We start from the raw sequence: 13,820 nt of genomic DNA, 5'->3' as shown, positions 1-13,820 counted from the left end.
GGAACCCACACAGTTTACGACCTTTGGCTGCTTTACTTTGCTTTCACACTTAATTTTAGAAAAATAGGTTTTTTTTTGTATTTTGAAGTGATTTGGTCCGACTTGTTTTACGTTTGCTTACACTGGAGGATGTTTCCTCCACAAATTAACTGCTTACTACCCCTTTTTAGTCTTGCTTCCAGATGTCAGTCAAGAGTTTAACTTCCTCTTGTTGAAAACATAATTTTGTCACTTTCATTTTTGGACATTTTTAATATTTGCTCCTTCAGAAGACGCTGCTCAGGAGCAAACGAGGTAAGGCGTGTTCTCGTCATGTATCAAAACTTTGGATCTCAGCAGCAGCGCTTCCCACTTTGTGATTGCATCTGAGATCATTCAGCTGTTTCAAATAGAGAACAAAAGAAAAGAGAAGCTATTAAATGTGGTAAGAGATTAAAAATCAGCGGATTGATTTCTGACCCAGGTGAAAGTCAGTAAAGCATCAAACATGAACCGGTTACTTCACGACTAAACTGCCCTTGTTTTTAGTAAATGTTTAGTTTGCTTTAGTTCCTTTTTATGAAGATTTTTTTTATTTGAAGTTTGTTGATTTTCTTTGGAGTTTAAATGAAAACTTCTGTGCATAATTTTGGATTTTATAGATTAAAATAAGTATGGCAGAAATATTGGCAGAGATTGTAAAGGGTTCAAAGCATGAAAACTTTTAGGTTTATCTGCTTTAAACACCAGAACCTGCAGTGGCAAAAGCTTCACTTTGGTCCAAGATCAGCTGTGGGTCATATCTGGAGCACATTTGATTCAAAAAAGAATCAATGCTGATGCTGAGCAGATCAAATGAGAGAAAATAAACTGGAACAAGAATCATACATGGAGAAAAAAACTATTAGAGGATCAGCAGAAACTCACATCGGTGGAAGTAGCTGAAAGTGTGTGAAAGGTCAGAACAGAGGAGTTCATATCACCTGAGTGTTAATGCAAACATTCATGGGAAATTTCTTTTATTATTACAATTTAGTTTTTGAATCACATCTTTGCTTTTTGTTATAATATTCAGAAATATTTGTAATTATTTCTTTTATAGCTGAAGAAAATCTGCATGTGAACAGAATCAGAAAACTGGAACCAGAGAAACATCTTCCTCAGCTGATCATTGAGAAAGCATCGTTTTGTGAAGCTTAAATCTGATCAATTTTCTATAGTTTAATTACTGAATTTTAGGTCATTTTGAGTTTCTAATATTTTATTGAAGGCTTTTTCAGATATTGAAGTTATGTGGTAAATATACTGTTTCACTGAAAATGTCTCATGTTAACCCTGAGCTGAGTGTCAGGGAAGCAGCCCAAGTGAAACCTGGTTCAGATATTTGCGGTTTCTTCTGGACAGATGCATGAAGCCTTCGTGAGATAATAAAATAAAAAAAAACAACAGTCTTTTCCTGTTTTAACAAATCACTTCCCCAACGTGTGTTTCACTTCTGCGTCTCGCTCAACAGATCCGCTCTTCCACTCTGCAGCATGAGACGCCGGACTCCGGGCTCCCTGGTCCTGCTCCTCCTGTGGGTGCCTCTGATCCGGGGTCAGAAGGTCAACGGCGGCGACGGGAGGCCGACCTGCAGGCGCTGCGACCTCCATCTCTGCTGCAACTGCTCCTACAGCGGATTCACCAGCGTTCCCATGATACCAGACCAGGCGCTGAGCCTGGACCTGTCCTTCAACAACATCACCATGGTGACCCAAACGGACCTGACGGGACACTCCCGGCTGAGGGCTCTGGATCTCCATGGTAACCACTGTTTTGCTGCATCCCAGTGAAATTCAGACATTTCTGTCCTGCAGGAAACATTTGGTAATAACTATTCACATTCATTTCCTTGAGTAACGGAGTATTTTTACTGTCTGTACTTTTTGCTTTTACTTGTTCAGTTCCTCAGTGCTTGAGGAGACTTCCTACCAACTCATTTCTGTATTGTTTTTCTATTACTTGAGTAATTTTGGACAGCTACCTTTGACTTTGACTTGAATAAGTGAAAGTAGTGTTACTCTTACCTGAGGACAGTTTCCTGGTACTCTGCCCTCCTCTGCCTGCAGGTAACCGGTTAGCTGAGATCCATCCGTCAGCGTTCGACTCTCTGTGGAGTCTGGAGGAACTGGACCTGTCTGACAACCAGCTGACGTTTCTCAACCCCAACTGGCTCAAAAATGTGACGATTCTGGAGCGTCTGAACCTGCTCAACAATCCGTACAGGTAAGGAGCTCAGCGCCCCGCAAACGTAACTCCAGAAATGAGTTTTTAGCCTTGATTTAAAGAAACTTAGAGTTTGAGTAGTTTTGCAGTTTTCTGGAGGTTTGCTCCAGACTAGAGAAGCATGGCCTCCATGTCTGGTTCTGGTTCTGAGGACGCTGAGCAGAACAGAACCAGAAGACTGGAGGGTTGATACAACAGCAGCAGATCTTTAATGTATTGTGGTGCTAAACCGTCCAGTGATTTATAAACTAACAGAAATATTTTAAAGTTTATTCTCTCAGTGGAAGGACTGGGACGATGTCCTCCACTGTCCAATCATGACACGTTGTTCCCATATTTAATTTGGGGTGGGACAAGAGAAAAGCCTTGTTTGTTTAATATGGATTAGTTTTTACATGTTTGAATGCCTCCGGATTTATTCATGCACAGATTGTTCCTCACCTAAAGCATGTCTTTAGATTCAGTTGGAAATCATACTAGATGTATCATAAACGGAGCTGAAACTTGTCTGGTCTCCTCCAGCCGTCTTGGTTCCCCTTCGATGTTCTTTGGACTCGTCAGACTGAGGCGGCTGAAGTTTGGAGGTCCAGACCTGAAGGAACTACAGAGAACAGATTTGTTTGGAGTCACAGAGCTGGAGGACCTCACTGTCCACGCGAACAACCTGGCCAGGTGTTCCCACATTCGTCCCACATGATGCAGTGACCTCTAACTCCCAGTTAATATTTGGCTTTTCCTTTCTTTTTTCCGTTCTCTGCAGTTATGACTCTGGCACTTTAGGAGACATTTGGCCTCTGGGTCGTGTTACCTTAAGCCTCCATGGTCCGTTTCTCACCAACGTGACCTTGGCTGCAGCTGTGCTTGCAGATGTGTCGTACCCTGAGACTCCGATCGTTCTGCAGGACATCGATGTGACTGGGATTCAGTCTGTCCAGTCCTTCAGAGAGTCAGCCAAAAAGAGGATCAGGTTGGATTATCATTACAAATTGTTCCTGCAGTAAAACATGCTCTCATTGATTTTTCTTGTTGTTGTGCTTCAGATCTCTTTCTTTCCGTAACTTTTCTGTGACCGATGCCTCGCTTGTCGACTTCCTGATGGTGATGAATGGAGCCCCGCTCTCCTATTTTCACGTGGAAGACGTCACGTTGACGGGCATAGGGAGGTAGGAAACCAAAACCTGCAGATGTTCAAACACCCGATGGATGAAAATCATTTCCTCTACTGATCTATAAGGTTTATGCTTAGAAATCAAGTTGTTCTAAGCTAATAAAATCTTTAGGTCTTCAAGGAATTTGCTACAAAACCAACATCTATATTTATGATTAGAGGATTTTTTTAAAACAAAAGTAATAATTCGACCATGTTGAACAAATCTCTGTAAAATTACTGACACATCTCCAATAATCAGCCAACAGAGCGAAGTGAAGCCCAGTTTTAACTAAACTTAAATAAGGAGGAATACACTTAAAAACCTGATAAAACTTGTAAAACTCACTGCCATAAACACTGGTAGTGTTGGTGTATTGTACTAAAAGAGCGACAGTGACACCTGCTGGTCCTAACGCAGGATGACATTTTCAACAGTTCAGATTTAGAAAGGCTGGTGAAGAACCTGCAGCAACAGATGCATCTCATCTGTTGAAGTTTGTAACTCCGTCTTATCGGTACTGTTCTGATGTAGAGGCTCCACCAGAGAACATGAATGTGTCAGAAAGGACCTTCTGTTTTGTCCATTGCATTGATTTTTTCCCTTAGTTTTGAATAGATATGATTTGGCATTTTTCCTTGCTTACAGTTACTGACGTTTTGTGATCAGCTGACTGTGTAACTTTCACTGTTTGTCTGTGGCAGGTGGGAGAAAGCCAATAAAACTGATTACAAAAGCATCGACGAGTTCTTCCTCCGAAATGCTGTGGTGGTAGACGTCTACAAGTTCGTTTCATTCCTCCAGCTGGGTTTTCTTCTGAATTACCCCAGGAAGGTGTCCGTCATAAACTGCGGGGTAAATATGTGCTGATAACAACCAAAGTTTCCAGGCTCTGACCAAAGTCTGAACAAAACTAAGTTTTGTATTTAATTAGAAATGATTTGGATTCCTTTTAAAAGTTGCTTTTGTCTTCAGGTGTTTGTGATGCCCTGCGATACGTCCAAGCTGCTGGAGAACCTGCAGTACCTGGATCTGTCTGACAATCTGCTAACCGACCTGACCATGGCAGAATCGCTTTGTCATGGAGCGCCAACGCTGAAAGAACTCAGAGTTTTAAACATAAGTGGAAACCCTCTGAAGGTGTCTTTATAGTTGAAGTCAAATCTGTGTAACTTACCAGGAACCAGAATGTCTTGGTTTCAAGCTTTGTCCACTTCTGTCCAGTCTTTGTCACTGATTAGCCATCTGGTGGCCAACCTCCTGAAGCTGACCCACTTGGACGTCAGCAGAACTCTCTACAGCTCAATGCCCTCGGTTTGCTCCTGGCCCTCCCCTCTGAAATACCTCAACATCTCCAGAGCTAAGCTAACCACCCACCACTTCCTGTCTACCAAGATCGCTAGAGGTAAAGATACTGAACCATACAGAAGCAAAGCCAGCAAATGCAAAGCAGTTATAACCAAATTATGCGTAACTGACTGTGAACGTTATTGACAGGTGCTGGATCTGAGCTACAACGATCTCACAGGTTTCTCCCTGGACTTGCCTTTACTGAGGGAACTGTACCTCTCTGGGAACAAGTTCCTAGGTTTACCCGCTGGACAATCCTTTCCAAACCTACAAACGCTTACAATGCAGGTATGAAAGAATCCCGTATTTCCCAATAAAGTCAACTCTGCATTCTCCAGTCTGTGACGCCTTTCTCTTTTCAGTTTAACACCCTGAACATGTTCGGCCTCCCAGAGCTTCAGTCTTTCCGGCGGCTTGAGAACCTCCAGGCTGGTTACAACAAGTTCATCTGCACCTGCGACTTTGTTAACTTTCTCCAGTCACAACTAAACAAAAGGAAATGTCAAGCTAACAGACAGAAAGGACGGCTATGTCTGCGACTCCCCTCTCCACCTGAAGGGAGCGTTAGTGAGTCAGGTCCGCTCGGTGGAGGTTTGCCACCGGGTTCTGTTTGTCTCTGTGAGCTGCGGCGTGGCCCTGTTAGTTGGGTTGCTGCTTTGTGCTCTGCTGTGGCGACTCCGTCTTCTGGTACCTGAAGATGACCTGGACTGGCTCAAGGCAAAGCGAAGTTCCCGAAGACAAAGAAGAGCTGCAGACTCAGAAGCGCTGCTGGCCTTTGATGCTTTTGTCTCCTACAGTGAGAGGGATGCTGGCTGGGTAGAAAACTTCCTGATACCTGAGCTGGAGGAGCCAAGGTGAGTATTTTTAACTTTTAGCTCATATTATACTTCAACAAGGATTTTAGCCCATCAACTATGCATTTATGTAAGAAAAACATTCAGTCAAACATACATATTTATATATTCCTCTAACAAAATGTAAGTTTTTGGATCAAGCTGCTTTTGTCCAGCTCTGCATGATCCAGTCGAACTGTTGAAATCAGTTCTCATTCTCATGATTGACTAAAATCTGGTCATTTTGTCCTCAACCCCATGTTGTCTACTCCTTCTTGTTACAATTAATCAATGGATCAATTGTCTGAGGTCTTGAGGATTTACATACTATGCGACCAAAACACTTAATTTCTCCTGCTTGGTTCTGGTCCAATGCAGTGGGTAATATGTGACCATTCGCTGTCAGTTTGGCTTCAGTCTGACTTTCATGTACTTAAAATAAAGTAGAAAGTGGATCCATAATCTGGTTTCCTGTTTGTTTTTTCACCAGTGAGGCTGGTTCCAGTGGTACCAGCTCCTCTGGGCCGTTGTCCTTGTGCCTCCACAAGCGAGACTTCCTTCCTGGACAACCGATCATGGACAACATCATGAGCGCCATCGAACGCAGTCGTCGTACTATCTTCGTCCTCTCCGAGAACTTCGTCCAGTCCGACTGGTGCCGCTATGAACTGGACTTCTCCCACTTCTGGCTGTTTGAGGCCGGCGGAGACGCCGCCATTTTGATTCTGCTGGAGCCGCTGTCCAAGGACGACGTCCCCAAACGGTTCTGCAAACTGCGCAAACTCATGAGCTCCACCACCTACCTGGAGTGGCCTGAAGAGGAGGAGAGGAGGCCGGAGTTCTGGAGGAGTCTCTGCATCGCTCTGACCGGAGACAATGACTGACAAATAGAGCTTGAACATCGAGGGGAAGGAAAAATATCAGATGCACTGAGGACTTTCTCGTGTAACTTAACCAAAATATTCATGAAAAACTTAACCATTTGTGTATTTTTGGGAAAGTGAAATGTGCAACGCTGTTGGGCATTCTGCTGGCTGGTGTTTGCAAAGCAACCAAACCACAAGTGGATTTTATTTTCCTTGGTTCCTATTGGCTGAACCCCCAAGAGTGGAAATAAATAAGATGTTGGATTTTAGCTTGTGCAGTAGCTAACATGACTTTCACTGTGCGTATTTATATATGCTGAGGGACATTTGGTGTTTGAACTACTAAGAAAGACATCTACACTCAGTTTTAGTGGGAATAAATGATGTAATTAATGTTAAACTATGATCCAAGGTGAATCACTGAACCATAGAAACTGGAAAACATACTATAAATAATGCCTTGAATAAGATTAATAACACAATTAAAAGATGCATTGGGCATATTGAAAAATAAAAAAACGTACAAAAGAACAATGCTGAAACTATTCTGCCAATAATATCCTCTAAAGAGCAACTTGACTTGATGACAAATGCTTTTTATTCATAATGAACAATTATAAATTGTGGCTTTGCATTCAAAATTTGGTTTTGCATTTATGTTCTTACATTTTTTATTTTTTATAATTATTTGTAGAGGACAAAAATCTGCAAAGAATAAAAAAGATAAAACTATATTTCCATGTCGTTTTGTGTTATTAAATCCACAGCATCAGCAGATTGAAAACAGATTGCATCCTTATTAAGAGCAGGAATAATTGGTCCTGATATGGAAAGAACAAAACATTAAAATTAACACTTTCTTGTCTAATTATTCCTGAACTTACACTGAAACATCTCTGTTGGTTTTGTGAAGTGATCCATGTTTTGTGGTTGTTCGCACACGTCCACCTGTCTGTCTGTCGACCCCTGACTGCTTACTACGAAACTGCTCTGCTGGCTCACTTCCTGTTTTACACTTGAACTTTAGTTCCTCTTTGTGATGGAGAAAAACCCTTTTTATTCTCCGACTCTGATTTTCTGCCATCCATTTCATCTCATCTCTCCAGATACTAAGGTAAGAAACATCCACTGAGTCCTGATGAAAGCATGTTTTGCTGTTTAAAAATACTTTTATCCATCAAAGTTTAATGTTTTATGCTGTTTTTTGTAATCTTTTACTCTTATTGAAAAAGAGATTTTACAGTAGATAAATGATAAAAGTTTCTCCAACACAGCCTGTTAATCTTGTTGCTTTTCCTCTAGAGGTTATTATCAGTTATTATTGTTCAGATGAGAAAATGAAACACAGAAAGAAAGTTAGAAAAGACAATATTTAATATTGCTCAAAGTACTGAAACTCAATTACACATGTGTTTAAAAAAAATCATTGTATTCCCTTTTTAGTCATTTTTAATACACAAATACATTAGAAACTCAACACAATTCCCACCATAAAGACGTCCTGAAGAATGCTGGTAGGTTTAGTTTCATTTGAATAACCGACTCATCTCTGCGCTTCATGGAGTCGACCCTCAGCTGGAACCTGTGAAAAGGCATCGCAGCCCAAAACTGTTTGCTCTCAAACATCTGCAGACGTTTTAACTCGACCAGCAGCTGCAGACGTTTCAACTCGACCAGCAGCTGCAGACATTTTAACTCGACCAGCAGCTGCTCACTCTGTCAAACACAAGTTTTCTGTTTTCCTCTTTACTTTTTTCTGTCTCTTTGTTTTGTGTCTTTTAGCTTAGAAACTCTTTAAAGTCATTTGATGTTACCAGCTGCTCATTTGCACCACTTCATTTGTTTTCCCTCCTGGAATCTTCTGCACAGATTTTACTCATTTTTTCAGACAAATGCGCTTTAACCACAAAGTGCAACATCTGCTTTCTCTGTTTTTATGAATTCCCATAATAACGTCAAGAGAACTTCCCTCTTTAACTGCTACGTGTTTATAGGATGCTGTTAATAATCCACTGTGGAACCAAAAAGACTTGATTTCCTCATGAAATGATTTCCTCACACCTCCTGCCAGACTTTCACTTCTGCGCCGCAGTCATGTAAAACGAGCTGCAGGATGGGAAAAATCTGACTCATTTTCCTGTCTCTGCGTTTCACCGACTGGAACAGCCGACTGTCTCTGCAGGGGATGAAGCATCTGAGGATTCTGGCGCCGTTCCTCCTCCTGTGGCTGATCCGGGATCAGGCGGCGAACAGAGGCGACGGGAGGCCGACCTGCAGGCGCTGCGACCTCCATCACGCCTGTAGCTGCTCCTTCAGGGGGTTCACCCATGTTCCTGTGGTCACAGACCAAGCTCTGAGCCTTGACCTCTCCTTCAACAACATCACCATGGTGGCCCAAGACGACCTGACGGGACACTCAATACTGAGGCTTCTGGATCTCCAGGGTAAAAATCAAGGGATTCACACTGAAATGAGCAGCAGAGCGTTTCTGAATGCAGACGTTTCTGTCCTGCAGGTAACCAGATAGCTGAGATCCATCCGTCAGCGTTCGACTCTCTGTGGAGCCTGGAGGAACTGGATCTGTCTGACAACCAGCTGACGTTTCTCAACCCCCAGTGGTTCAACCAGCTGGAGCTGCTGAAGCATCTCAACCTGATCAACAATCCGTACAGGTGAGGAGGGCAGCTTACGCTTTGAGGCAGAGGCATCTTGTGAAGAACCTAAAGCCTTACCACGGGTTCTCAGATGGATGAAGGGCTTGACTTTGAATGGGCCATTTGACCACATGAATATGATTGAATCAAACCATCCCATGGTAGCTCAGGATAAACGTTTAGGGTTGTTGGCCTGTAGGAAAACAGAGACCAGGTAAACACTCATCGCCATTCTTGTCCTTCTCGGTCTCCTACAGCTTTCTCGGCTCCCCTTCATTGTTTCTTGGACTTTCCAGACTGAGGAGGTTGATGTTTGGCGGTCCAGATCTGAAGGAGCTAAAGAGAGAAGACCTATCAGGAGTCACCCACCTGGAAGAGCTAACAGTTCAAGCCAACAATCTGGACAGGTAACCAGGTTTCCCTTTCCAGCACCGAGACGTTCTCAGAGTCTTTTAAAGTTCTCCAAAGGTTCTGGTGATCTTTGCTTTTCACTGGACTTTACCCTGTTTTTACATGTCCTCTCCAGCTGTGTGGCAAATTCCAGCTAAAAAACAATAAATTAATAAATAAATGCCAAGCAGTTTATTCATGGAGGTAAATAAAAACCAAAGTCCAAACCCGTGTTGATCGGTCCTCTGTCTTTCCTCTTGCTTTGACTCTGTCTCTCTGCAGGTATGATGCTGGTACTTTTGGGGACATTTGGCCTCTGGGTCGTGTCACCCTAAGTCTTCACGGCCCGTTTTTAACAAACCCTGCGTTGGCTGCAGCTGTGCTCAACGACGTGTCCTACCCTGAAACTCGGCTCACTCTGTCAGATCTCCATCTGGCTCAATATGTGTCTGTCCAGCCTTTGAAAGATTCAATCAACCTGATCAGGTTTGATAATAACCTCCCTTTTTGCAGGTAGAAACACTTAAATGGAGCAAAATGTTTATGAAACGTTAATTCTCCTTTGGTTCTTCTCTCCAGATTTCTGTCTCTCCGCAATGTGTCGCTGTCCGATGAAGCATGCGTCTCTATGCTGGCTCTGATCGACGGCGTCCCGCTCAGATCCCTCTCCATTGAGGGTTTAACTCTGACAGGCGAGGGCAGGTAGGAAACCAACAGGCCAGCTGTTCATCACCGCCCAGATGTTTTAGTCCAAACTTTATCCATCCATCCATTGTCTGTACTCAGTCATCCTTGAAAGTTTGTAGAGTTCATGGAGTCTCCCTTCAGCAGAGCAAGAGTCTGACATGGAAACACAGACAAAGAACAAACAATCATCAACATACGGAGAACTAATGGTGACTTAGGGACACCAGTTAACCTGACAGTCATGTTTTTGGACTGTGTGAGACAGTCAGAGAACCAAAGCTGGGATTCAAGTCTCTTACTGGGTCACATTTCAAATCAATACTAATTCCAATCAGATTAATAATGTATGAATAATTCTGACCTTCACTGTTCTTCCAAACCTGAGTATTTGTCATCTGATGTGGCTAAAGCCTTTCCCGACTCTGCGTCAGGTGGGTAACGGCGAACCGGACCGATCTGAGCAGCATGGACGAGTTCTTTGCCAGTGACGTCACAATTTTAGACATTTTGAAGTTCGCCATGGTTTCAGAGCTGCAGTATCTGTTGCAGTACCAGAAGAAGCTCTCCATTATTAACGCAAAGGTAAAAATCACACTTCAATGGTGGTAATGTGAATCAGGCTGTGATGCTTTTCATTCTTAAATCATAGTTTCATCATTTTTCATCTTATCATTCATGTTAACCAAACAGCATTTTATTTTAAATTCATGATTTTCTGTCATTGTGAGAAGAGTTCTGTATTTTTGTGTGGTTTTATCCAAAATCACATTAAAATAAATGTTTAAAATTAAGAAATGTTTTCCTCACAGCTCTGCTCTCATTTTATTCCAGTTGTTCCTGTTATCCTGTTACTTAACCCAGATGATGGTGAACACGTTGTACTTGGATGTGTCCGATAATCTGCTGACCGACCTGACTCTGTCTTACATGCTGTGTGACGGCGACAAAACTCTCCCGGAGCTCAGAGTTTTAAACATGAGCGGAAACCTTCTGAAGGTGTCGATGTTAAACCTGAGGTCAAATTTGTGTAAAACTGCTCAGAGCGCCAACCTCTGAACGTTTGTCTGCTTCTTGCAGTCTTTGTCCACGTTGAGCCGTCTGGTCACCAAGCTCACCAAGCTCAGCCAGCTGGATGTCAGCAGAACCGGCTACAGCTCCATGCCCCCCAGTTGCTCCTGGCCGTCCACCCTGGGGTACCTGAACATCTCCCGGGCGAAGCTGACCATCGTCACGCCCTGTCTTCCAAAATCTCTGGAGGTACAGAGACCAGAAAACCTTCCCACTGAAAAGATGCTTTCTATTTATCTCCTTCTTGCTTCTTTAAAGGTGTTGGATTTAAGCTACAATGATCTCAAAGAATTTGCGTTGACTTTGCCAATTCTGAGAGAGCTCCACCTTTGTGGGAACAAGTTTCTGAGGTTACCAGCAGGGGGCGCATTCCCCAATCTGCAAACACTCATGATTCAGGTAAAATCCCATCATCAGTTTGAGTCTCTGTGCTCTCCATGCTGATCCATTTTGGTTTCGTACATTTCAGTCAAACACCCTGAACGCCTTCAGCCTTTCAGACCTTCAGTCATATAGACGACTGGAGAACCTCCAGGCGGGACACAACAAGTTCGTTTGCTCCTGTGAATTCGTCGCATTCCTCCGCTCACAGCTGACAGGAAGCGGAGATGTGAAAATAACGGACAACCATCAGACCTATGTCTGTGACTCGCCTCTCTACCTGCAGGGGGAGGCAGTGAGTCAGGTCAGCCTCTCCATCATCCAGTGCCAGCCAGTTCTGTGTGTGTCGGTCAGCTGTGGGGTCGCACTGGTTCTGGGGATTCTGGTGGCCGGCCTGCTCCGGCGATGCCACGCGTTCTGGTTCCTGAAGATGACCTGGGCTTGGCTGAAGGCCAAGAAACGTTCCCAACGACGGCGGCGAAACAGAAACACGGAGGGATCGGATCCATTGCTGTCCTTTGATGCGTTTGTTTCCTACAGTGAACAAGATGCCAGCTGGGTGGAAGAGTTCCTGGTACCTGAGCTGGAGGAGCCCAGGTAAAACGTCTTTCTGTTTCCACGTTGCTTTGGCTCTTGTATCATATCTCAACTGAATGGGTTCATGTAAATTTTGATTTATTTTAATGGTTCAGACGCCTTCACTGAAAAATAACAAGTCTGTCAGTGAACATGTCATACTGCTGTGATACTGAAGCAATAGGATGTATGAAGCCACCTTGTAAACATTGTTTTTTGTCAGATAATTAAATTATATACTGAAATTGATCTAAACAAGCACAAGTTTCCTTCTTGCTCACGATGTAAAAGTTTCTTTCTAATTGTAAAGGCTTGGACTTTACAATTAACCGTCTGTAGATCCCAAGTTAGTATTTTAGGGCTCTTGGAAGCTTCCTTTAGCATCCTGCGGTCTGTCCTGAGGTAAACCTGCTAAAGGGATCAGAATTGGTTGGTAGTTGTTTCTCTATTTTTAGACCATATTCCACAAAGGCATCATGTTTGCATTCTGTTGAAACTTCTTAAAATCCCGTTAGACTCAGAAGCTGCAACAAATATCGTTCCAAGTTTTCCTTGGTGAGCTGCTTGGCTCTCATGAAGTTCAAAATGCTAAACAAAGGGTCTCCTAGCATATATTCACAGGTTTTAGATGCTTCCCTGGTCCCTGGACTTGTTATTGAAATTGTATTTCTAATAAAAGACATAAGATGACTTGGATTCGTCTCTGGTTACAGGGACTCAGACTCTGAGACTCCAACATCCCCGTTGACTCTCTGCCTCCACAAGCGAGACTTCCTTCCTGGTCACTGGATCATGGACAACATCATGAGCGCCATAGAACGCAGTCGTCGTACTATCTTCGTCCTCTCCGAGAACTTCGTCCAGTCCGACTGGTGCCGCTATGAACTGGACTTCTCCCACTTCTGGCTGTTTGAGGCCGGCGGAGACGCCGCCATTTTGATTCTGCTGGAGCCGCTGTCCAAGGACGACGTCCCCAAACGGTTCTGCAAACTGCGCAAACTCATGAGCTCCACCACCTACCTGGAGTGGCCTGAAGAGGAGGAGAGGAGGCCGGAGTTCTGGAGGAGTCTCCGCATCGCTCTGACCGGAGACAATGAGCAGAACTAACAGATAAAACCAAACGAAGAAAGACAAGAACTTACAGCTACTGTCAGACAGTTGATAATGTACCTAATAAAGACCAGATGGATCCCTGCATGTTGGTCTGTTTTCACTGGACTAGAGATATAAATCCCTTAAGATTTATCTGTGGCCAAAATGGATCAAAACACTAATTTACCTGAATCTGACAAGTCTAAGTTGAATAAATAGTACGGAAATGAACTTCTATATATTTGAAACATGAAGATATGAAGAATTTGATCGTCTGCTGCTGATTGGATCTGAAGGTGTTCAGCAGGTAAACAGTGAATCATTTTATAGGAACTCAACAGAAACTGACATCAAAGCAGTGAATGTTTGAAATGTTTTTCAAAAAACAATCAGAGTTTAACAATAGAAACTGAAGAAACGCTGAATAAAACAATAAAAACACCATAAATAAAACCAAATAAAATCAAATAAAACAAACTGAAAGTATAAATAAACATGGCAGTGAAACATTTTAATGTCATGAATAAGTTT

At 43.0% G+C, this 13,820-nt stretch overlaps 1 protein-coding gene and 1 pseudogene across 1 annotated transcript; both read left to right on the top strand.

Moving 5' to 3' along the window:
• The first annotated feature begins 253 nt into the window (after window positions 1-253).
• Window positions 254-7,069, top strand: LOC129351430 (toll-like receptor 2; annotated as a pseudogene).
• Window positions 7,070-7,523: 454 nt separating this feature from the next.
• LOC129351429 (toll-like receptor 2 type-2) lies at window positions 7,524-13,304 on the top strand. Its single transcript, XM_055020289.1, has 12 exons — window positions 7,524-7,555; window positions 8,624-8,885; window positions 8,957-9,113; window positions 9,353-9,502; window positions 9,768-9,971; window positions 10,065-10,187; window positions 10,604-10,754; window positions 11,004-11,168; window positions 11,250-11,429; window positions 11,499-11,639; window positions 11,710-12,218; window positions 12,911-13,304. The coding sequence occupies exons 2-12, from the start codon at window positions 8,627-8,629 to the stop codon at window positions 13,302-13,304; spliced, it is 2,433 nt and encodes an 810-aa protein (XP_054876264.1). The 5' UTR covers window positions 7,524-7,555; window positions 8,624-8,626.
• Window positions 13,305-13,820: the final 516 nt, after the last annotated feature.

This window comes from Poeciliopsis prolifica, unplaced genomic scaffold (assembly GCF_027474105.1).
Source record: "Poeciliopsis prolifica strain line A6 unplaced genomic scaffold, Auburn_PproV2 SCAFFOLD066, whole genome shotgun sequence".
NCBI classification, from domain to species: domain Eukaryota; kingdom Metazoa; phylum Chordata; class Actinopteri; order Cyprinodontiformes; family Poeciliidae; genus Poeciliopsis; species Poeciliopsis prolifica.
This window is presented reverse-complemented; position numbering and strand designations above follow the sequence as displayed.